Consider the following 26,215-nt stretch of genomic DNA (forward strand, 5'->3'; position numbering starts at 1 on the left):
CATCGTCAACATGGAATACCAATCAATTTGTTGATTAATCATCCATTTTCTGTTTATATCACATGAATCGTCTGTGTTGTTTTCAATAGTCATTTCCGCAAATAGCAAAATCTTACTCATCAAAACGATTGACCCAATAGCCTTTGCCCTCTAGAAATTGTTAAGCTTTCTGCTAACCCTGATTAGGATAATAGATTCCGGTCAAATGCATGCTGGGTATCCAAACTCAATCAATAGTGAAAGAATAGTGCTTGAAAGTGGACTGTTCATAAACTATAAGCACAAAAATGTCAAAGCGTAAGAAGAGCGCAGCTTTGATAGATTCTGATAGTGAGGAAAGTGACAGTGGTTCAGATTTGGAAGAAGTACGAATTTAGTTCTCTCTTATGACCCCAGAAACTAGCTTAATCTCAAAAACTTTGATGATAGATTATGAAGATGAACCCTACCTCCATCTCCCTGCTTAGTTTACCCGCCATCAATTCCTATCAAATTCTTAATATGAAATGCAATTACAAGCAAATATGAAGGAGCATTTCAAAAGATGCATTATCGATATCATATACCTGGATACACACATACGACTTAGAGTGATGCACACTGTTTACTGGAAGCTTATTAAGCCCAGCAATTTAAAACTTAGGAAGGCCACATACATATTTTTAGTGACAGATCTATCTGACTAACATCATATCGTTTGCTCTTATGTTTTCTAATTATATGAAATGGAAAATACAACAAAACATAAGGATCAAATTGAAAGAAAAGTTCTATCAATACAAAATTACCACAAAAACAGTTCAAAACTGCTTTAAATATAAAGTGAATAGAACAGAAAAAAATATAAGGAAATTACAGATAATATAAAGAAAATTCCCTTCCCACATTTTTAGAGTGAAATACTTTGACCATCAAAAACGTCATAGTTTAAACACGTCAAGCTATAGTTAAGTTAAAAACAGCCTTTGAAAGAAAAAAATACTGAAATAACAGATTTATACAATATAATGATACAAACAAGTAACAAGATTACAAAAAAAGGATTGTAACATTCACTATTGGGAACTTTTTTATTTCAAGGGAACAGTGTAGAGTATTTGTTAACAAATCAAATATTTCATTAGAAATTATTCCTGTTAATGAAATATCAGCAAATTTATGTAAAAGCAGTTTGTTTCAGCCACAACTAATGATGTTAACTACAGAACTTAACAAATGAATGCATTGCTGATTAAACACGGAAAGCCTACAAAGAAACTGCATCCATGTCATAAATGTCTTATGCTCCTGATATAGAATTTACAATTTGCTTTAAAACAATTCCAGAAAGCAAATGACATTGATATCAATGAGAAATGTTTATGCACTGAAATCATATAACCAACATTGCTTTAAAAATTGGATATATGCAAGTGAAGTAGTCAAAGTTGATTTGTGAAATTTGTGTGGGAATAAGCTGTATATTTCAAAATGAGGGGGGTAAAGAGAAGAAAGTCCTAGAAATACTCATATATGATTAACAAATTTATTCAAATGCATGTAATACATTTAATTGTTAATATAAAAACTGTAAATGCAATTGCTATCTAATTTAATCGTGATGTTTTCATGTTCTGTACAGAGTGTTTTTATTTTCATCTTTAGGATTTGAAAGCACTGACAAAGAGAAAACGTCCAGATTCTGACTCCGAAACATCTGAAAGTGATGATGATGTAAGAAGTTTGAATGCATGTTTTATAAATGAATGGATCTTGCACCTATTAATTTGTGAAAGAAGTATTATGATTAAACTGTGATTTTTGAAGAAATATTAATCCAGTTAAATATTATTGTCCAAACAGAATTCTTTAGAAAAATTATGTATGATCACCAGTGATCAATTTACAATTTATTTTCTTGTGTCCATTTTCTCTTTATTTATAAATTTGATGTATCCCACAGTGTAAAAATTAAGTATTTCCAGAAATTCTATGAGGCCCATCAAAATTATATAAGACTTGGGACTTGCATGTAGATTTATCACTGGATTACTTGGTATTGTATAGTTGACTTTTTGTGTCATTTCATCTAAGTGGACAATGAATGGAGAAGGAAAAAAGAAAAAGAAGTTAAAACAAACTAACAAGAAAGCAAATCGAAAATCTACAGCAATATCATCATCATCTGAAAGTGATGGGGAGAGTGACAAACATGTGTCAGAACCAGAGGAGGGGGAGGTGTCAGAATCTGGCAGCAATTCTGGCCCAGCTGAGGAATCAGAACCTGAGTCAGACAAAGAGACTTTTCATGATGAGTACGATGAAAATCTGTACGGTGATGAAGAAGACAGAAAGCGATTGGAACAAATGACAGAAAAAGAAAGAGAACAAATATTATTTAACAGAGGAGAACTCCGACAAGTACTTAAAACAAGGTAATATTTCTATATTGTGTTTTCTTACTCAGATAAGTATGGTTGGTAATCGTGATATTTCAATACTTTACTAACATCTGGATCAGAAGAAGGGCTACAGAAAACCTTAAGTTATAGAAACAATCTGCCCATATGATCAACTTTAAATGGAACTGTGAACAGAACTTCATTGCCCATGATAAACAGCATGCAAGAGGGACTGCTGACCCGTTGAGTGGATTAAAAAATATTTTGACTGATAAAATATCTTTTCAACTTCCATGTGGAAGTAAAATCATACCACATGTTATTCACTAAATTCTGATCTTTAAGTTTTGTTGTTACGAAATTCAGTGATAAAAGTTTTCTTCATTTCATTCATTATTTTCTGACACAATTATATATTCATGCTATATGAGAAGTTAACTTGAAAATTTTCTAGCACCATACGGTAAAGCTTATGATATAATGATATAATCTATTTTTAATTATCATGCTTGAAAGCCTAAACATTTTCATTTTAACCTGTAATATTTACATCATTGATAGAATCTGTTTTGAATTTTACAGGTTTGAAATAGAGAAAAAACTTCGACAAGCAAAAAAGAAAGGTTTATTAAAAAAGGACAAACAGGTAAATGATGCTGCAATAAATAAATCTACAAGTCAGAGGAGTACCGAAAGACGAAAAAACATGGAGGAAAAGAAAGACAGTAAAAAGTTTGCTGCTCTCAAGGATCTGAAGGCGAAGCGTGAAGAAAAGAAAAAATTAGGTAACAATGATTGACTGTTTTTTTTAAATGTCATCTCACATGATGTACCATTTCACTGAAATGAATAAAATTATGTATAAACTTATAAACTAATAGATAGAATTTATTAGTTTTGGCTGTAGACAAAATTTAGTTTTCTATTAACTTGTATTATAACCGCATTAAGGGTTTGCATTAAATTGTTGAGCAGATCTGAAACTGGATGTTAATTTTAGTTTGTCTCATAATAATTGAAATATATCTTTATCAATAATGGGTTCTATTGCAAATCATGTTTTGTTAATGGTTTGTGTCTTATTTCAGCTGAAGAGTTAGAAAAACAGGAACAAAAGAAAAAACTACTCAAAGCCAGTGAAATCTATTCAGATGACGATGATGATGATGACGATGAAGATGATGATGACGAAGAGGAGAGAGATGAAGAGACAAAGTCCAAATCACGGGATCAAGATACAAGGGGAGAGAAGTTTGGGAGTGATTCTGATAGTAGTGGTGGATCATCATACAGTGGCTACAACTCTGAGTCCGATGATGGGTGAGTTTAAGATGGATGATCAATACATTTTTCACACAGCTGGACTGCAGAGTCTAAATGGCTGATATGTTTTCAGTGCTCTCTTCATTCTAATTGTTGACACATTAAAAACAAGACTGAAAATCCTTGGGGTTCTGTTCTCAAACTGTTTGATAGATTTCAACATAATATCTAGATAGTCATTCAATATCTATGGTCATCTAGTTCAGCTATTCAAGGTCCATGTGCCTCTAGTTCTAATTTATGATTGCAATGTTTAGATATATACATCATACATAGATATATATATGTATAATATATAAAACAAATATTGTCCTCACTTTTATGTCGGTAAAAGTAACCAAGTCCCATCAGTGTTTAGAGATAAGATTCAATAAATACATATTCATGAACATTTTACATTGATATAAAAGCAATAGCAATGAGTTGGGTTACAAAAAGATGAAGGCTGCAGAAACATGTACAGCACCATAAGGATGTAACCATAAAATAGAATAACATAAAACTTGCACTTTGTATAGGTACACGTATATATTCAGTAAATGTATTTAAAATAAAAAACAAATGTGTCAATGATAAACTAGTATTTCCATTTATCAGCATCGGCGCAATAGTTATTGCTTGGTTTCTGACAGCCATTCGCATGAAAAAGTGAACAAAACACAGTAGATTCCCGATTAAAAGAGTACTGTGTAATTTGTTTTAAGTTTGATTGTCTAATTCTGTATAGATTTTTACTTTCACCTGTGTAAACGCAGGGGTTAATGTTCAAATGACAATTACAATAGAGCTTGTTAACACAGATACTGCTGACCGATCACACACAGTCATGCGGACCGAAGCTAACTTATCCAATTTACTCGACTAAAGGTTGTTTTACACAAGTGAGATTTACTATATATATGTTTTTTTTAATTTTTATTATTATTTGACAGGTCACATCGAGGATCAAAGAGGAAAGTCCAGTTTGTCAGTACCAAAGAAGAATTAACAAAAGTAAAACTTTCACGGCATAAATTAGAGAAGTATGTATTTAACAGGGTTGCACGACATTGATATGATATCTTCAGAATCCAAATGAGTTTGAAGGACCTATTTTTAGAATATCATTTCTTGATAAGTACAGTATCATTTCATTATCTACTATTATCATGCAGATACATAAGATCTATTTATGATGATTGGTAATACATGGTTCAATGCTTCCATCCCTAATTGCTTTGGAGGCATGCAACAGGTGCCCCATATGTTATTACTGGGGTAGCCTCCAGCCACTGTAAGATGACCCCACCTAAAAATGACCATGGTTGTTCACAGGGCAATAAACACAGGGAAACAAAACAGACAAATGTTCTTGCAAAAGGTTTATATTTTTCCATGCTTTATTTGGCAGAATTTTAAATATCTAGTCTGGTTAGTATTGAATTTATAAATTAAATTAAATTGGTTTTTAACAGTCTGGTCCTTTAAAAGTGTGTGGAAGTAGTTTTCCTTAATCTTGTGTTGTTCACATACACACATACATAGTTATGTACAAAAATATGGCCCATGAAGTGATAAGATACAATCAAGTGCTTATAAAAATGTAATTTCCTGTCCAGGTGGTGTCACATGCCATTCTTCCGAAAGACAGTACAAGGTTGTTACGTAAGGATTGGGATTGGCAACCATGAAGGACAAGCTGTCTACAGGGTATGTGTATTTAGATGTGGTTGGGAACATCTTTACCTTCCCTGTTGTTTGTAGGGAACCTGCATACATAGAGGCTGCAGTAGGCTGAGAAAAAAATGTAAACAATGCTTTCAGATTTACTACCAGACAGAAAAAAATTCAGATATTGACAGTTGATTTATAAATGTACTTATTGCTTGTCTAATGATATAATATTATGTTGCAAGACATTCTTTGTTGTATGAAATCAATGCAATGAGATCCTGAACATTTTTGTAAATATGAAATAAAAAATTGAAATATTATGAAGGGTTTTGTCAGAACACTTGTTGTAAATAGGAAATGATGATGTATATGTTTGAATGCAGGTAGCAGAAATTATTGGTGTTGTTGATACAGCGAAGGTGTATCAATTGGGAAGTACACGAACTAATAAGGGACTCAAATTGAGGTAAGTTACAACTGTGGTGTTTTTATGAAGGGTACTAATTTACTTCCAAAGAACTTGGACTTCAAATGATCAATACCATTGCAGTACTTCAAGCAGATCGTATATACATACAAGTTAAAACTTAAAAGAAACAAAATGCTGTGACTTAGATTTAAAGAAATTAATCCCATTACATTACTGAAAACAGATTCTATATACATGTAAGTTAAAACACTGTTAAGGGAAAGCTTAGGTTGCTGACAGCCTGTAATTTCTAAATGATTTTACGAATAGTTACATGCTGAATTTTAGTCATCCTCATCAGTATTTCATGGATGTACAATCAAACGTTAAGTTTTAGGGGTTTTTTATTGACTTTTCTGAATACATGCTGGTTTCATCTTGTTTTCATTGACAGACATGGCCACTCGGAAAGAGTGTATAGGTTAGAATTTGTCTCAAATCAGGACTTCACAGACTCAGAGTTCTTCAAGTGGAAAGAGGCCATGATGCTGGGAGGGCTTACTCTACCAACTTTAGATGAGATTGAAAAGAAGTTCAAGGATATACGAGATGCTTTGCAGTATAAATTTAAAGAAAATGACATTGAAGAGGTCAGTGAAACTGTGATATTAACACTGAATTTATATGTTAACCAAGTTAAAATGAGTTAACAAAACCTGCACGAGTGTGTATGAAGAAGAGGAAAAATAAAGCATATATACATCATAGGACACACAATTTCTTTGGTTTTATGTTTAAGATGCATTTGTCAACAAAGTTTTTCAACTCATTTATTTTAGATTGTTGCTGATAAACTGAAATTTAAGAAGAATCCTCACAATTATGCTGTAAAGAAAACGCTGCTTTTAAAACAAAAGGTAAGTTTCTTGCATAAGACTAGATACACACCCATGCTTTAGATCAGTTTAAGTAACTTATCAGGACAGGAACCAAAATGTTAATCAGGCTACAAATATTCAGTATTTCAGTATCATTCTGTCTCAACTGGAAAACTTGTGATATGTTCTTTAATTATTTGGATGGCAAAGAATTGTATCAGTGATCTTTAAAGACTCAAAATAACTGACAGTTGAAATTCTAGAAAACTGATACCTGTAGTATTTGATACTGGTAACATACCTTTAATGAATTTCTGCATTTTTTCCTTTTAGGAAATGGCTGACATTGAAGGTGACCAGGTTGGACAGTCAAAAATCAAACAGGAACTAGAACAGTTAGAAGAACGAGCCACAGAACTTGACCGTAGAAGGTCAAGTAACATCAGTTCTATCAGGTGAATCTTTTTGTCACATACTTACTGCCCATTTCATTTCCTACAGTGTCATCCCTCAAATGAATTGCATGATACTGTCCCTCCTAGGAAATATATGTCATCTCTCCTATGAAATGGAGTGCATCCTCTCTTTAGAATGTACTTTCATCCTTCCTATAAAAAATCCTGCATCCCTAACATGTCTTAGAAAAGGAAAAAGATACTGATAGCAAAATTGATTTTGCAATTGTAGTAAATTGTGGTAACACAGTCTCCCATATATAAACAATCCCTTTTAGTCATACTTTGGGGCTCTGATTTTTTTATATAGTAGGTGTGAAGTCCCTTTTGTCCATTACCTTCCTGTCTGAAATTAGACCAATTGCTTTTACTGTATTTTGGGGTTGTGTTTAGCACACCTTAATTAGATAGTGAGCAATTCAAAATGCCCTGTGTCTGTGATTTGTCTATAAGCAATTTTTGTTGTCTCTGTTTCTTGAGAAATTCTGGATGGGTCTTTTTTCAATTTCGTTTGTAGGTTTCCATTGGTCCCTAGGTGTGCCCGTTTGATTTTGTGTCTGATCAGAATAAACAAAATGGCCAATAGGTGGTCATCTTGGAATGTAAGGTCATCCCAGACAAAGTCTCGGGGTGAACTATTGCGATCCCCTTTTGTCCGGTGCCATACATAGTAAACTTATAACATTTTGTCTTCTTCTCAAAAACTCCTGAACCTATTTAAATGAAATTTTACAAAAATCTTCAATGGCATAAGCTGCACCAAAGTTATAAATTATATGGCTCAAAACCCCAAGGGGCCTCAGGGGCAGGGCCAGGCATATGATAAGACTTACTTGCACAAAGTAGTAAATGGAGAAAAATTTGTGCATGTAATGTAAGAATAAAGTGAATGGAAAAGCAATACTTAACAAATAAAAAATTGTGTTGCAGTTACATCAACCAGCGTAACAGATTGAGGAACATGATTGATGCAGAAGAAGCATTTAAAGTTGAAGTGGCAGCCATGAAAACTGCTACTGCAGACCCTTTCACACGACGACAATGTCGTCCCACCATTGTGACGAAGGTATACTTTTTTCCTGTGCTATAATGGGTAAACAAACTGAAATATCTTTGTCTTTATCAGGCTGATTTTCTTTGAACATCTTGAAATTTCATCATGTTGTATGATAAGTGACATTTAGAAATGCTTTTGTCGAATTGTCAAATATACCCATATATGAATTTGAAGTAAAGGTTACAGTTGAAGTAAAGGTTACAGTACCTCTATCTATTTTTCCCCTTTTAAGTCAAATGATACAACTCTTTGAAAGTGGTACATATGAGATGCTCTTTTCTTCTCAGTCAAAAGATCCAAATGCAGAAATAGATGCAAAACTCAAGACTGAGGAGCTGAAACGACAGTCATTACCAGAAATAGCTAGGTCTAATCAGGTTAGTTTGTCTTCCAGAAATGTGTTTCTTTACATGGGTATAGAATGATAATGTAATGTAGCTCCTACTTTTCAAAGTGGGATTTTGATTCATTGATTGTTTAAGTTATGTTTCCACATTTTCTTTGTATAGTTCTTCAGCATGAGAAGAACTGTCCTCGGTATAGATTTTTCTGTCCTTTGGGGTACTGATGTCAAAAATGTCTGTGTTCTTGTGCAGCTAATTTATTGTTTTTTAGTTGAATGTGTATGGTAGGTGGGCGGTAGAAGATCTTCTCTTTAGACATTTCACTCATAATCCTTCTTCTCTGGATATTAATTTCTTGGTGATATCTTTAACACATGATCTTTTTCTTTGTTACATGATGACAGGCTGACTATGATAAAGCCAGATCAGAGAAGGTAAGTGCAAATAATATCAAGAAGTGAGGATAATTGGGACGGTCATTGCAGTCAGGGTGTTGATCTTTGCAACCTCAGGTGAAGATCTGAGGTGCAAGACTTAACAGTCCAAACTCTGGAAAGTTTGTTTTTTTTTAAAGGAAACTGAGAAACCATCTGTTTTGTAGTAGTTGTGTTTCACAGAGAAGGTACTTTCCCATTGGCTCTGGAAAGTGTGTAATTGGCCTCCTGTATATATATTGTTCAGGAAATCACATGGTACTATAAAGAGACTCCTGCCTGTAAAGAGACCCAGACTGTTGATTAAGTATCATTATTAACAAAGGAAACTAAAAACATAAACATATGAAATAAATTATCCTTAAAGGAAGAGAAAAATTCTGTGATCACTAAGCTTTCCTATGTTTACACAGTTTGAATTCAGACAAGAAATAATTACTTTTTAAAATGAATTTACTGTGAATAATACTTTTTATTTGCAGATGCATAAGGCTGATCCAATGAAGTTCTTAGAGCCCACCAAACAGAAATCAACAGAGGACCTTTTTGACGTCCACAACTTTGATATCACCATCGATTTGGAAGTGCCATCCAGCAGTATGTACTTTTCCTTTGTCATATAAACACCAGCCTTTATTTTATCTGGTAGCAAATTCTGAATTTTCAAAATTGTACTAAATTTTCTGACTATTCAAATTGAACTTAATCTTCTGACTTTCCAAATCAAAGTACAAATGGTATCAGAATTTGGTCTGATACCAATACCTAACATGATTAAAAAGTAGCCAAATAATTTGAAGCATCGGCAGATGTATCAAGACATCAACAATGCTTTTGGTCTTTGGAATCATAGTGACATTGTTTTTTATATGATCTTTACCTGTACTTTGCTGTATTTTCTTTCTCTTAACCATTGTTGCTCGACTTGTTTGATCTGTTCAACTAAATTTTATTTATAGTTTATGTATTAGTAACAGATTCTTACTATTTGGCATTAACATATAAAGGAGAAAAATATGGGGATTTTTAGCTCTGTAAAACTTTAATAAATTAAATGTTATTCTGCTTTCAAGTGCAGTACTTTCTGATTTGAAATCTTACACAGTTTGTTTAAATGTGGAGGCCTTGAAGTTCTTCCACTTGTGTCCACTTTACCAAACTCTTTACGTGATAAAACCGTGATCATTTTGAATTATATGTTTCGAATTATATTGACTGAAGTTCTTACTATCTTCCAGTAATTGGCAGCCTTGATGTAACATTTAAAATGTACTGACCGTATTTACATCTGTTTGCACTTTATTGTTACATTATATCATTCCCACTGTACTTTGGTTATTGTTTTGATATTGCAGCCCCAGCAATGGCTGTCAACAATCGATCTGCCCAGAATGTACGGGACCCCACTCCACGACGCTCGTTGAATCTGGAGGAATACAAGAAGATGAAAGGCTTGATATAAGTGTGTGATGTGAGAGAGAGAGGGGGTCCAGAGTGGGTGTGTTAATGTAGACAGTTTGGACTGTGAGAGTGTTCCCAAATCATTGTATCGGTTCCTAGTAGGACAACCATTGTACTGATGGGATGGTTATAAATACTCGACCATCAAAGTGTTGGAAAACAAAAGATGTTCTCTATGATTATGTTTTTATTTTCACCCACATTATCAAACAAAGTAAGGATATTGTACGGGTGATTCAGTGCTAATGGCCACTTTTTGTTGTGAATCTTTTTGGTCATTTTTAAATTGTCAAATTAAAGGGGGTGGGGGAGGGGGAAAATACAAATTCTGTTTCCATCCAAATGCATTGAAAATAGTTTTATCTAGGAATCTTCTATTTTTAATGGATGTATTGGGTTAGTCAGAGGTGTCCAAATACACAAGTTTTGATCTGTGTTTTTCACATTAAATGGTTACAGCTCCAGGTGGGATAGGACAGTAATTGGGTCAGGTCATGTTGGTTTATCATCATCATTTGATGTGTCATTAATTACACATGGAATGAGGACTTGTGAATTGATACCATGGAAATTGAATATTTAAATGGCATATTTCATTTTCCATATAAAATTCATGAGTATGCACTCAGTTTTGATAGATTCCTTGTATCTTTTTTTTTTTTTTTTGTAATTACATTGAAAAATGGTAAACAGGTCATATTTGCTGTTTTTATGTGAATACAATCATGTATTGATATATCATATTAAATTATCACCAGTATGTTTGTGCATGTAACTGAATTATGTTTCTGACAATTTTTTTTTCCAACTGTTACTCATGATTTTTTATATCAGCCTCACATAACAGGTCACTGTTTCACTTCCAATCCTCAACAGTATCCATCATCACTTTAACTTAACTCCTCTTGATAACATTAAACCTGTTTGTTTATCCAAAGTACATACAATTTATGTTATTGTGCTACACATATAATATCCTAGGTAAGTAAAGCTTTTGTCAGAGTGTCCATACGAATGACATGAACTTCATATGGTCTGGATGTGTATTTATATACTTATTTATTCAGTAGAGACTGAAATATGATGTTTGTTTCTAAGAAACACTTGACTTTTGATGGGTACATGGTATATCTTATAGGGGCAACTTTTTCACACTCTTACTGAAATCTGTATCACCTTTTCCTTTCAATAGTGTGAAAATAAAAAGTGTCCCTAAAGTTTGAAGTTAATGCTGAAATACTGTAAATACACCTATTTCATTGGTGATCTTATTTTAGTGCTTTTCCCATTTAAGATACAGCACTGAATTATGATAGCGCTAACTGCAGTTTCTGTATGTTGTTGATAAAGCAATTATTGGAGATGAGCGAATTTGTCATTTTGCTTATTTGTTCAAAATTGATATTGCACTGAAACTTGATTTCACCAAAATAAGTATGTTTATAGTATATGTTTATTATTATTTCAGTGAGAATGTATGTAAAGAATGTAAAGATCAGCTACATTGCTTCTCTGTAATAGATTCATTTTAACATTACTTTAAAGTGTGTACGATGTAATGTTAACATCAAAGTGCTGTTATGCTCTTTATATTTCAAACAATGTGAGTCACCATTTGATTATCACAGGAAATTGCGTAATTATAGATGTAATTATTTCATTGCATGATTAACCATTTGGTGACTTTTTATGAAACCTAGTTGTTTCTTAACTGTCTGACTGTAAAAGCTGTTGCTTGTGAAAAGATAGAAGAAGCTGTAAAAATTTGTAACTGACCTGTGGTACAAAAGTGTGACTTGTGTGAGTTCTGCTAGTATTTTAACTTGTGTGACATGCACTTGGAAACCGTTGATGTGAAACTGGTCATTTGTGTATGATTTAAATAGCAACCCAAATTTGACACATGTGATTTTTATGGTGAAAGAAGTACATGATGTATGACTTATATGGTTTTCAGAATGTGTGTTGTATAGTTTTCAAAATGGGGATGTGTATGGTGTCCAGTAAGTGGATTGTCTGCTGTCGAGAATAGAGATAGTATGTTATTAAGAATATAGATTTGGATGGTGTCCAGAATGTTGATAGTATGGTGTCAAGAATGTGAATTTTGTGCTGTCAAGAATGGAGATTGTATGTTGCTAAGAATGTGGATTTGGATAGCGTCCAAAATGTGAATTTGTATGGCGATCAGAAATGATAGCTAGCTGTATGATTAACATGGTGACTAAGATCATTGTGCATAATTTTCAAAACTTATAAATTGCATGTGAGGTTTTTCAGGTCACCTTAGACAAAGTCTCAGGCTGACCTATTGCAATCACTTTCATCAGACATTGTGCATCTGTAAACAATGTAATTTTTTCGACTTCTCAAAGCCTCTTGATCTGATTTCAATGGAAATTTTGCAGAAACCTTCCCTGGCCTAAGATGAACCAAAGTTGTGATTTATACAGTCCCCACTCTACAGGAGCCTGAGCAGCAGGGCCAAAAGGGGTCAAATTGACTCGGATTTCAAAAATCTTCTTCTCAACACCCAGATATGGTAGAATCAAATACTACTCATGAACGTAAACATCTTAAGGTGCTGTACCAAAATTGTGAATCTCATGGACCCAGGGTCTCACCTTTCCCCGTGGGGAGGGGGGTAAAATTTACTATAATTTATATAGGAAAAATAGATTTTCAATCATAATTTGTTTAATTTTATTGGAAATATTTCAAACTTAGTTAGAATTATGAGTGAAGGATGTCAGCTTGATTTAAAGCGATCCTGTGTGACCCTCAAGGGCAGATGGGTCAAATTGACCTAAATTCAAAGTCATCTTTTCAGCACCCAGATATGATAAAATCAAATGCTCTGTATGAATGGAAGCATGGAAGGTGCTTTAATTATCAAAAGAGGTCTCACATTTCTTCCTGGGGAGGTAACTGTTTTAAACTTTACTGCAATTTTCATAGAAAAATTGCATTTTTGAGCATAATGTTTGGTTATTTCCCACTGAAAATAACTTTGTAAGATTTATTAGTATAGAATGATAAGTTTTGATGGTATGCATGTGTTGACACTTGCTTACTATATTCAATATGATAATTTCTGTTTCATGACACTTGGTACCCACCCTTTAACTTTCATATTCAATATTGCTTATCTCAGGCAACTGTCAAGGCTACTAGGCCTCTTGTTTCTGAAACTCTGCAGCATTGAATGATTCCTATTATAGGAACAAAAATACACAAGTACAGAACAAAATTTTATGATTGATTTCTTGTGATTTCATGGATTTGATGTGATTTTGCTTTCAATTTGAAAGTTTTGTATGGTATGCATTTTTCAAGGGTATTCATGATTTTTCAATGGCGTTGATGGAATTTTACCTCTGAATAGATTGGGAAGCATCTGATGATATATTATGATGTAATTGATAATGTTTACAATAACTAAAAACAAAGGCATCCACTCTAACCCATTACTGTATATTTTCTCCGTGTAATAACATTGGCATGATTACTTTTTCATAGTCTAAAGATAATGTTTGTTTTGCTGAATGATTTTTAAAAAAAAAAATTCTTACTTGTATATGTAAAATCATAAGCTATATTTTACCAATGTTTAGTTTATTGAAAACTGTAAAATGCATGTCAAGTATATACTGGACTGTAGTGTGAAAAACTGGGTAGGGTTATAACAAAACATTGGCTTATTACCATGCATGTGGTAGACACAAGCTGAACATTGAAGTTTTATCTACCTCATCTCCTGTAGTATATATTTATAATACGAGATGATGAAAAAGAACATCTTGCTGTGATCTAGAGTTCATTGATGTAGGTGGACAATCTTTATTGTGATCCTTACTTTGATTGGAAGGGTTGTAATTACCATCCCATCAGATGATTCACTAATTTCTGTGGTTCTGTAGGGACTTGGCCACTAACTTAGGTCATATGGGACAGCTTGTCTTCATATCGTTTGTTGTATCTTAAAATTTAATAAAATATTGTGACAAAGAAAAGAACTTTGTTTTTGATTACAATAATAACAGTTATTACAAAAAGGAAGCTGGTACTTGATTGTGCTTTTTGTTAGCCCATCATCATCAGATCTTGGTCCGTGGTCTGTCGTCCGTCCGTTGTCTTACATCCGTCCGTAAACAATTTTTATCACTATTTCTGGAGAAGTACTGGATGGATCTTTCTCAAATTTCATATGTAGGTTCTCCTTAGTCCCTAGTTGTGCTCATTTGATTTTGGGTGTGATCAGGAAAAACAAAATGACCCACAAGCTGCCATCTTGGATTTTGACTTGAAAAGTTTGTTATCACTATTTCTTAAGAAGAAGTACTGGATGGATCTCTCTCAGATTTCATAATTAGGTTCCCCATGGCCCCTAGTTGTGCCTGTTTGATTTTGGAACTGTTCAGAAGAAACAAAATGGCTTCCAGGCAGTCATTTTCGATTTGGCAGGTAAAGATTATCATATTTTATTTGGAGTCGTGGATTTGAACAATAAAACATAAGCTCTGTATAGCTATTATAACGACTATGAATAACAAACAATTACATTTGCACAAAAAAATTATCACAGTAAGAAATTAAAACATGTATCATACGTAACTTTAAAAACACTGCTCGTTAGTAAAACACACAGACAAAAACTTCATGCTAATCATGACGCTGGACCAAGAAGTAGTTTACAGATTTTAACACATTTGGCCCTGTGACCTTCAAAATAGGTCAAGGTTTTTCATTTGAGCAAACTTGGTAGCCTATCATCCCAGCATACTTCTGGCCCAATACCATGACCCTGGGCCTTTTGTTTGAGTAGAAGTCAAACATGTAATTTTTTCAAGATGCACAACACCGGACAAAAGACGACTGCGGTATGTCACTTGTGACATCGTCTCAGGTGACCTAATAAGCTTGGAAAAGCACAAAACTTTTTTCATATGCTGCAGCTGCATATTAAGGATACTAAGTCTCGCCGGAGGTTCCATGTAACCCTGGTAAAATACTAGCCACAATATACTACTCGGCTAGAGTTTCTCTTTAGCTTGATTGGTGTCAGACTAGTAAGCCAGGGGTCCCGTGTTCGATTTCTAGCCTCTGTTACATTGGCGCACATGTAAGGACCCGGGAATAGTACTTAGCCATGCCACACCGGCATCGCTGTAACCCTTTGAAACTTGAGGACGTGTTATTTACTGGAGAGGGAGTATGTAACCCTGGTAAAATACTAGCCGCAATATACCACTCGGCTGGAGAGAACTTCTCTTTAGCTCGATTGGTTGAGCGTCAGACTTGTTAGCCAGGGGTCCTGAGTTTGATTCCTAGCGGAGGCATTAAGATGATAAATGACCTGATACCACTGGCGACATTTACAAAGTGTGAATTTAAAATTTAAAACACATGGATCTGATCAGTGAAAACTTTATCATCGTCACATAAAACTGTAGTGTGCAAGGAGGAAATTTTATTTGAATTGGAAGGCTTAATGGTAGATCAAAAGTCCTTAGAGTGAGGCCCACCACAACAACGTTCAAAAAAATATGTATGCATCGACAGGGGTTTAATCCTAACAACTAGATTTCGTTGCCTCCTATAGATATCCTGGTTGTCATGAGTTAGAATCTCTTGTATCTGCTGAAAGCCTTGTGCTTTTTTAAAAACTGCCATACACAATTTATTATTAAAAATATTGGTTCATTGGCTCTAGTAATATTTTCCTTTATAGGGAGGTTTTGTCAATAACATCCATAAGTAGAGTTTCATTTGCTAAATAAATATCATCTGTGTTGTCAAAAACATAAGTAGCATGAAAGGTCATTTTTAAACTGCTCTACATCAAAATTTATAAATTGTCTGCACTTTACACTTCGGTAGTTTTGGGGCAGCTCCTTCAATAACTATATCAATATATGATTATGCCAAACACTAACTCCGCAGCCAAAATTTATGGCATTATGACACAATGTGGGTTGATTAGTAAGTACAACATCCAGAAGGGAAACAGTCTTTAACAAAAAATGTAAGTGAACTTATTGTACAGAAAAAAAAACAATCTTTAACAAAAAATGTAAGAGAACTTATTGTACAAGATAAACAAAAAAAACACACAAAAAAAACCAATAGTACAACTGTCTCTATGTGGGATAATTCCAAGTCGTTCATGAGTATTTCTGTCTTTACGGAACGCTAAGTGTAGACTTTCGTTCATTTCATTCTAAAATACGGATTGGTATCCGCGTCCAGACCGGTTTTACAATTATACGGATTGACGTCCGCGTACGGACCGGTTTTAGACTCCATCTTCATTATCAATTGTGCGTTTTGAAAACAGAGGAAAAAGTTTTGCATTTGCGCGCCAAACGAAAGAAGGGAGGAATTAATATACTAGACTGGTAAGCTATGTCATTTTATACAGGTTGATGAATTTATTTTGTGTTAACGGACACTTAACAGAGTACCAATTTGAAGTACATATTTATCCTACCATATCAAGTTGAGCCAACATTACCTGGAGGCTTGCATCCATTCATTATTGCTTGAAAATGTTAAAGAGGAATGATCGTGGATAAACACAAGAGTTTTAGGCTTTTACATTGACATTTCAAAATAAATTTGTTTTAGTTTCAAGCAGTCGTGCCCTTATTGATAGTTTCTTTTGACAAGTTTAAATATTACCGTCGGATTCCTCAGATATGACGAAATCGCATGAATCACCAAGTATTTTTAGATGTTGCGTTTCTGGTATAAACAGAAACGTATCTGGTATAAATAACGATACTGACTAACGTTAATTACTTCTATTTATTCCAATGTCTTGAAAGACTCATCAGAAAGCGAAAGGATATCTTGCATCCGTGCTTATTTTTTTTATTAATATCATTTTTTAATGTTTATGTGGCGCCCAGATTAAGGGATTTAATATTTTAAAGTTGTATTTAATAAATATGGTAGGTAAATCCTGTACGGTAAAAGTTTCTTTGTTTAATACTGTCCATGGCAGTTGTAATTATTGTTTATTAATTGCTTCGTGTCGCTAGATCATGTGACCATCACTTTCAGTTTGAATGTATTTCGCATTGCTGCCCATCTTAGGCATATTGAGTATGGTTGTGTAATCATGTACATATGTAACAGAGGTCATTATTTATTTCAATACCTCTCTTAGGAATCGAACCCGGAACCCCACTGCCAGGCTTACTAGTCTGATGCTCAATTAATCGAGCTAAAGAGAAGTTCTCTCTAGCCGAGTAGTATATTGCGGCTAGTATTTTACCAAGGTTACATACTTCCCCACTGGGAATAACTCGTCCTCGAGTTTCCAGAGGTTACAGCAATACCGGAGGGGCATGGCTAAGTACATATGGTTTATAGTAGAAAAATCCGCACTCGGCACCTACAAAATAAAATGACACACCAGGATTGTACATACACTGCCCAAGTTCAAGCAAAAATATTATATATTTTTTTCATATTAATTTCGTAACCCTCATTAAGCCAAAATAGTGTTGATTTTGAAAGGCTTCATGATCAGAACTCATCTGATTTTATCACTTCAGATTGACAATACAATTCGGGTTTTTTTTTTCAAAAAGTGCATTATAAGTTTTAGCTGAAGAAAATAATCATATGGCTATGGTAACCCTGCCAAAAAAATATAAATATTTACAGATTTTTGACATGTTAAATTAAAACTATTGATTGTGTTTATATGCTGAATATTGTTTCATACTTATCATAATGTGGTGTTATCTATCATCAATATTTGATGTTTCACTTAATAACACCAACATGCTGATAGCAAAACAATCAAATGACCTTTGCTTTGTATGTAAAGTAAACAAGAATGGTACTTTGATAGTATGTAGATATGTATCAAGTGATTGATCTACCTACGAGTTATAGGACACGTTCAGCATTTCTAAGCTGCACTGTTAATTTTTGGTGAGTTTAACATGTTATATATTGGTAACATCTTATTGTTAGCTTGTGTTTTGAAGGAAAATGTCCTGAAAATTTAAAATGTAGAGAAATCACTGAATCTTGCATTACATTTTTGTACACTTTTGAATATAACGTTGAAACATTTTTTTGAAAATTGTCTTAATATGCAGAAAACTTTTATTGAGTAATACACAACATCTATTAATTTCTTTCTTTCTTGATTCTGTAGAATTAAAAAAAAACTTGGTCTTAAGCATGCTTGGGTGAAGGGAAATCAGTTTTGTACAAACCGTAGGTCTCTGCCCCCTGGAGCTAGATGGGCAGGCCCAAGAGGGAAAATCTATCAGTTTTTTTTAAAAACCTATCTTATTCTTCAGTAATTGAATTATATTGTCCAAAATTGGTCTGAAGCATGCATTGGTGAAGGGAAATCAGTTTTGTATTTTAACAGTTGGTCTATGCCAAATGGGGTCAGATGGACAGGTCCAACAGAGAAAATCTATCATTTTTAGTTCGCTTGGCTAATTTGTGTGCTTAATTTCAAGTCTGAAAGGTAGGACTTTAAAATTATAAATACATCCTTTTAGCAGCAGGGTTGATGAAATAAATACTGTATCAAACATTTTGTTGAAAAGTAGATAAAAATATATTTATTCTATCACTTTCAAGTGCCTTGTACTCATATTACTAAAAATAAGATAAAGTAGTCATGGTAACTGTCCTAAGAACAGTATTTACCATAAACAGTCTGCTAATCACCTACAGCTACATATACCTTTTCATCTGATTTCAAAGCAGGCTGTTTTTGTTTTACATTACCAGCTACAGACAGACTCTCAAACTGGTACGTTAACAAATGAAATAATAGTATTAAGTAATTTACTATACTTCATCATTCAGAATATATCTTGCTGGACTGAAAAAAAAATGAAAAGAATATTTAACACTTGGTTTCTGTATTGCTAGCTAAGTATTTAAGTATTAGTACATACAGTGATTTAATTACACAGGTCTTGTACAAAGAATAATTCTTAAATGAAATTAAATTGTTTTTTTTTCTCTCTGCAGAATACTTTGGTTGTCAAGCGGTCAACAATATGTCGACAACATCAAAGAAGCACAGAAACTTTGTTGCAGAGCCTATGGGTGAAAAACCAGTAACTGATTTGTCAGGAATCGGGGAGACTCTGGGAAGCAGGCTAGCAAGTCAAGGATTTGACAAAGTAATTATCTATTCTTTGTCTCAGTTTTTTAATGGATAAATACTTTTAATTTTGTACTATAACATGCTTTTACGTGCAATTGCAATAAAAAAAAATGCTTATACTGATATCAGACACTGTATGTATACCTCCTCAACTAATTAAAAACGTTGAGTGGTCATGTGTTTTGCTACCTTTGAATTCATATAGTGACACAGTAAAGAATAAACACATTTGAAATTTGCCATTACATCCATTTGATTTTAGGGGCAGTGCACTTCTGAATAAAAAAGATTTCTGCTCTGATGAATACTAGTAGATATCAAATGATATATGTAGATGCAGTGTGTTTTGCATGTACTGGAGTCCTTCACTCAAGTTCTGTTTACAGCAAGTTCCTTGCATATTTTATGAGGTTGTTGCTGTTTGCTTTTCACACAATAACTACAATGTGATTATCTTATTTGAATGAAATTTGTTCAGTTTGTTTGTATTACTTCTTCTTATTGTAAGACCTTTGCACAGGTTCTGTGTTTGACACACATTTAGTGATGATGTGATCAACAGGTTACTTTTGCACAATTTATCTGAAAGGATGGTCCAAGTTTGATGAAACTTTGCTCCATTTACATATACCGTATGCCCTTTTCAGCTGTGAATTCTTGGGTTTTCATGACATATCTCTGGAAGGTGTCAACTATGTCTTTGGGCAATTTCTGGGCAATGTGGGTACGCCGCCTTCACACTAGATTGTTTCGTCTCATAAATCTGGAACACCAATTTGGAGATGCCTTGAAGTCAGGATGGTTGCATTGTTTCGCAAGTTGAAGGGCTCGTAGTCTTAAAACATTTCTTGTTACGATCAGTCTGTTGCTGCATAAGTTCAGGATCCATTCAGGCAGTTCTTTTTCTCACTTATCGTAATGAGGCAGAACTACTCTCATCTTCTTTACCTTCAGTGTTTCAACAGTTATCATCTTGTCTTCTTTCGACTGCCAGTCTCGAACCATTTTCTCACCAATGCCAAATTCTCTTTCAGCAGCCCGGTTTGAATGTTCTTTTGCGTAAGTTACAACTTTCAGCTTGAAAGTAATGTCATATGAGTTTCTTTTTCTCTTCATTGTGAATCAGATGTAAGGAGTAAAGTGTAATTGCAGTTGTCAATTTATGATAGCGATCGACAGATAATACAATATTGCGAGATTATTTTATATATCGGGTAATAACGAAATATTTATCAGCAATACAACCCATCTTCAAAATTTGGCCAATCAAATAATCAGATTTTCGAAATGTCAACGTCATTCAACTAGTAGTCCAGCCCATCAACACATTTCACCCAATCAAGAACAACTTTCTGCAAACATGGTTGGGGTACCGGTAATGCTAAATGGCTTCTCGAAATGGCGGCGTTTTCACAGTAATCAACACCTCAAAAAGAATCCTCCTTAAACTCTCACAGTTTGACACATGCCTGTGTTTATAATTGGTGTTGAAAGGGTAAAGATCCACATAACACATCTATAGACACAAGACAAAATGTAATCAGGGTTGTGATGTTGTTCTCTGCAATTGGGTATCATTAATTTGTTGGACAAATATCGAAGCCACATAATAGTCAAATTACATTTATTTCTCAAAATCGCCCTGAATTGCAATCCCAAAAGGCAATATTTTGAATAATAATAACCACAACGAGTAATTAATTAACTTATCTAAACGATCTCAATATGGCATCCATAATGAATAACAAACTCAGCGTGTTTACTTTTTACATTTTATTTACACATTTTAAGCAAGTAAAGAAATTCTGTTGTAAGTTAATGTTTTCTGTTTAAATTTCTTTATGTCAAATCCCGTAGTTTGACTTCTTTATCTCTTCTGACCATTTTCCATCGGTAAAACTTTGAAGTCATATATGGCCCTTGAAGTCGGTATTTCTGCCACCCAGAATGCTGTTTTCCTGTGAAAATTTCAAGATGTGATTGTTATATCTCGTTTATAATACGCACCTCCTACTTCAAACTGAGTTTTGATGGGGAAATGTGCGTCTTATAGTTGGGTACGTATGGTACCTTTTTAGCCCACCATCATCAGATAGTTCGTCAACCGTCTGTCTGTAAACAATTTCTGTTTTCTTGAGAAGGATTGGATGAATCTTTCTCAAATAGCATATATAGGTTCCCCTTGGTCCCTGGTTGTGCCTTTTTGATTTTGGGTTTGATTTTTTAAAACCACAAGATGACAGACAGGCAGTCATCTTTGATTTTTTGAATTAAGTTCGTTATCACTATTTCTTGAAAAGGAATTTCATACATAGGTTCCCCTTGGTCTCCAGTTGTTCCCATGTAATTTTAGGGCTGATCAGAAGAACAAAATGGCTGAAAGGCGGTCATCTTAGGATTTCGCATAGTAAAGATTGTTATTGCTTTTTTCTTTAGAAGTACTGAATGCATGACACAAATTTCATACGTATGTTCCCCTTGGTCTCTCCTTGTGCTCGTTTGATTTTGGAACTTTTGGATTTTCAGAAGAAACAAAATGGCTTTTAGGTGGCCATTTTGGATTTTGTAGGTAAAGATTGTAAATTGCTATTTTTGCAAATATCTTATCATTAAGAGCAAAAACAGAGAAGAGAAATGAAGGGAGAAGATTCAACTTTCAAAGAGCATATAAAGATCAAACGATGGTGGATGCCAAGATTCCTCTGTGATCTCTTGTTTTATAAAGCAGAGACATCAGCTCCTGTGAGCATGTATTGGTTGCTACCTGTATTATTTGTAACAGTAGCATGTTTAGAAAATGATGTATTGTTTTCATTTAAACTAATGATGTGGCAATCAAAACCTGCTTACAAGAGCAGATACTGTTAGTAATTCTGCATTACAAAAACACAGAATTGCCCAAGTCTTTCACAATTACATATCTAAACTGATCACAGAAGTAAGTGTTGATATTAACATTTATCATTTTTACTTGCAGGCATATGTTGTACTGGGGCAGTTTTTAGTGTTGAAGAAAGAAGAGGAGCTGTTTTGTGATTGGTTGAAGGAAGTTTGTGAAGCAAATAAGAAACAATGTGGTGACTGTTATACCTGTTTGAAAGAATGGTGTGATGCCTTCCTTTAAACTGACTAAAATGTTGATATTCTGACAATATCAATGAAAATGTAAATAGGAGTACTTCGGACCATAACTCCCTATAAGTCGTATTTGCATAGAAGTTCAAATCATCATCATGAAATTCCTAAGCAATGAAACCTCAAATATTGGAATACTGATCACACCATCTGGTATTTGATAAAACTGTATGGAAATAAAGGATAATTTCACAAGGTTGCTATTATATGATCAGAACTTTTATTATTATCATTATTTTATGATAAGTAAATAGCTTTTGTTTGGTTTATTTTTATTGTGACATTTGCCTAGTTCACTTCAGAAAACTCCCAATATGGAATCGTTGAAATCATGTACACAAATTCAGACACTCCCTTAGAAAATTGACATAATGATTCTTTATCTTGTAAAAGGTTGTTCACTCTTCAAGTGTCATCAAATAATTTATCAGACTAAATCTGCTCTCTTGGTATTCTCTATTGAATATATTAAATAGGGAGGAGGACATATAGTCATACCAATGTCTGTCCCTCATATCCTGACTCACTGACAGCACTCATTCCTTTAGACCTGATTTTTATGAGCCCAATGTATACATCAGTCAACTGCAGCAATGTCTCAATCTAATTCCTGTTTCAGGGTTCAAAGGTCAAAGGACATGGTCACAGTAGTTATATATAGAATTTATCAAACATTGATACTAATATGCAGAACATCCATTTTCTGGTTCTTTGGGTTGAGAGAGGAGGAAATAGTTGGAATTTTTTTTTAAGTTTTGGGGAGATTTTATTTTTCTTTAGATTATTCACAGCATTTACTATCCGGACTCCACTTTGAGAATAATTACTCTTGTTTATCATGTGTATTAAGAATCGTGTGAAGGGTTTGTATGTATTGGGTAGTGTTCTTTTCATTTTTAAATTAATAGTTCACATATATATGTACCTTTAAACATATACACAGCTTTGTATTCTATTAGCATTCATTAGAGATCAAATTGTGACGCAGTGTTAAGAGATTTAAAACACAGCTATTGTACCATTATTGTAACTATTGCACGATCTTCTTAAATAAATTCCTTATTTTTAGTAAGACATTGAATGTATATCTTGGCTGATGTTGTTTTTATGTATTAGTTGTTGGATTATTTTACATGATCTGCCAGTGACTAGTCAATTTGACACCTTTAAGGTATAAGCATCAGACTATTCCAGTAAAACATCTGTCCCACCCAAGGACTTGAGGCTTAACTCCCAGGATTTTTTAATGACACTAAGGAAAATCTGTCGTTTTGCTTCAACGTGAATTTTCACCCTTTTCCAGTCTACTTTTTTGTAAGCAACACCCCTACCCCCCCCACCCCTACCCCATATATTTTGAAACGTGGGAATTCAAGCTTTTCAGATCTTTTGACAAAAATCATGTTTTACAAATAATGATGTTACAATAGCAATTAGCCTAGGACTCAAGGCCGTGTTTAAGGGTACCACTTATTAGGTCATCTGACCCGAAGGGTCTGATGACCTATAGTCATCATGCTTCGTCCGTCGTCGTCCGCCGTGCGCCGTCCGTAAACTTTTCATTCAAACGACTTCTTCTCAATAATTGGAAGGCCCAGGCAACTAATATTTGGCCTGTAGCTTGCTTTGATGAAGCCCTACCAAGTTTGTTAAAAAGAATGACCTTGACCTTCATTCAAGGTCACAGGGGTCAAATGTCTTAAAATCTTCAAACGACTTCTTCTCAATAACTGGAGGGCCCAGGCAACTAATATTTAGCCTGTAGCTTGCTTTGATGAAACCCTACCAAGTTTGTTCAAATGAATGACCTTGACTTTCATTCAAGGTCACAGGGGTCAAATGTCTTTAAATCTTCAAAGGACTTCTCAGTAATCAAAAGGCCCAGGCAACTAAAATAAGGCCTGTAGCATGCTGGGATGAAGGACTACCAAGTTTGTTCAAATGAATGACCTTGACCCACTTTAAAGGTCACAGGGGTTAAATATGTTAAAATCTTTAAACAACTTCTTCTCAATAACCAAAAGGCTCAGATTGCTGATATTGTGCCTGTGGCATACTGGGATGAAGGGCTATCAAGTTTGTTTAAATGAATGACCTTGAACAACTTTCAAGGTCACAGGGGTCAAATATGTCAAAATCTTTAAATAACTTCTTCTCAAATACTAGAAGGCCTAGGGGGCTAATACTTGGCCCATAGCATGCTGGCATGGAGCCCTACAAAGTTTGTTCAAATGAATGACCTTGGCCCACTTTCAAGGTCACAGGGGTCAAATATGTTAAAATATACAAAGGACTTCATCTCAATAAGCAAAAGTCTATGAGTGCCGATATTGGGTCTGTAGCATGCTGGGAGGAAAGGCTACCAAGTTTATTTAAATGAATGACCTCAACCCACTTTCTAGGTTTGGCTTGCTTTTTGTCAGATGACCGTTAAGGCCCATGGGCCTCTTGTTGAATTTTTTTTCGACAATATGCTTGAAAGTAATAAGTAAAAATCATACCATGGATAGAAGTGTTTTCTCATGGAGTCCTGGGGTCAAGTAGATACTTTTTTACTGGAATAGCTGTCACATGGTCCAAACAAGCTGAAGGTTATAGGTACATTTTTAGGTCGCCTGAGCCGAAGGCTTATGGTGACCTATTGCCATCATGATTTGTCTGTCGTCGTGTAACTTTTCACATATTCAACTTCTTCTCAAGAACCACTGAATGTATTTTGACCAAACTTGGCACAAAGCATCCCCATGGGAGGCCGCTTCAAGTTTGCAAAGAAAAAGGGCATGGCACCAATAGGGGCCACAGGAGGGGGAAAAAGGGGGTAAAATTAGGTAAATATTTAAAAAATTTTCTTCTCATGAACCAACAGTCAGATTAAGTTCTTATTTGATATTTAGGGTCCTTATGGCATGGTCTACAAAGTTTGCGAATGAAAAAAAAAATCGGGTCAAAAACGGCCCCACTAGGGGATGCTCAATACGGTCAAAAATTCAACTTTGACCGATTTCAACCAAATTTGGTAGAAAGCATCCCTTAGTGAAGGACATATGAAATTGTGTTGAAATAAGTGATAATGTTCCCTTTGGGGCCCATAAGGGGTGTAAAAGAGGCCATATGTAAAAACCTTCATTAAATGACTACTTCTCAAGAACCATTAGATGGATATTGACCAAACTTGGCACAAAGCATTTGCATGGGAAGCCGCCTCAAGTTTGCGAAGAAAAAGGGTGTGGCCCCAATAGGGCCCCAGGAGGGGGGAAAAGGGGAAACTTGATATGAATGTTCTACACAAGGTCCTGGCAAGTGTTTTAACATTTTGGGGCGATTCAAAATCCAAGATGGCCATCCTGGCCTCTGTTTGGCTAAGACATTATGGACTTCCTCTCAAGAACCATTGGGTGGGTCATGTTCAAACTTGGTATAGATGTTTTACACATGGTCCTGCACAAGTGTTGCTACATTTTTGCAACATTTTAAAATCCCCAGATTATTGACATATATTCCTCAGGTGACCGTTAAGGCCCCTTGGGCCTC

At 34.4% G+C, this 26,215-nt stretch overlaps 2 protein-coding genes across 2 annotated transcripts; both read left to right on the forward strand.

Annotated features, from left to right (window-relative positions):
- Window positions 1–250: 250 nt before the first annotated feature.
- Window positions 251–14,405, forward strand: LOC132560950 (RNA polymerase-associated protein RTF1 homolog). Its single transcript, XM_060225656.1, has 16 exons — window positions 251–365; window positions 1,645–1,713; window positions 2,074–2,414; window positions 2,964–3,166; window positions 3,470–3,701; window positions 4,637–4,726; window positions 5,303–5,393; window positions 5,741–5,823; window positions 6,221–6,416; window positions 6,606–6,683; window positions 6,978–7,099; window positions 8,030–8,165; window positions 8,444–8,533; window positions 8,905–8,934; window positions 9,417–9,531; window positions 10,290–14,405. Exons 1-16 carry the CDS (start codon window positions 288–290, stop codon window positions 10,394–10,396), a joined length of 2,061 nt encoding a protein of 686 aa, XP_060081639.1. The 5' UTR covers window positions 251–287; the 3' UTR covers window positions 10,397–14,405.
- A 2,300-nt stretch (window positions 14,406–16,705) lies between these two features.
- LOC132560942 (barrier-to-autointegration factor A-like) lies at window positions 16,706–23,769 on the forward strand. The gene is made up of 3 exons (XM_060225646.1): window positions 16,706–16,793; window positions 19,411–19,565; window positions 22,527–23,769. Exons 2-3 carry the CDS (start codon window positions 19,440–19,442, stop codon window positions 22,671–22,673), a joined length of 273 nt encoding a protein of 90 aa, XP_060081629.1. The 5' UTR covers window positions 16,706–16,793; window positions 19,411–19,439; the 3' UTR covers window positions 22,674–23,769.
- Window positions 23,770–26,215: the final 2,446 nt, after the last annotated feature.

This window comes from Ylistrum balloti, unplaced genomic scaffold (assembly GCF_031769215.1).
Source record: "Ylistrum balloti isolate Yb309-2 unplaced genomic scaffold, AGI_CSIRO_Ybal_v1 Utg371132, whole genome shotgun sequence".
In the NCBI taxonomy this organism is placed as follows: domain Eukaryota; kingdom Metazoa; phylum Mollusca; class Bivalvia; order Pectinida; family Pectinidae; genus Ylistrum; species Ylistrum balloti.

Excerpts from the sequence above, each read along its gene's own strand:
- LOC132560950 (XM_060225656.1), top strand. The coding sequence starts at position 288 with ATGTCAAAGCGTAAGAAGAGCGCAGCTTTGATAGATTCTGATAGTGAG. Across the intron at positions 3,702-4,636 it reads AACTCTGAGTCCGATGATGG|GTCACATCGAGGATCAAAGA; the intron begins GTGAGTTTAAGA and ends ATTATTTGACAG. Across the intron at positions 8,935-9,416 it reads ATAAAGCCAGATCAGAGAAG|ATGCATAAGGCTGATCCAAT; the intron begins GTAAGTGCAAAT and ends TTTTATTTGCAG.
- LOC132560942 (XM_060225646.1), top strand. The coding sequence starts at position 19,440 with ATGTCGACAACATCAAAGAAGCACAGAAACTTTGTTGCAGAGCCTATG. Across the intron at positions 19,566-22,526 it reads CAAGTCAAGGATTTGACAAA|GCATATGTTGTACTGGGGCA; the intron begins GTAATTATCTAT and ends TTTTACTTGCAG.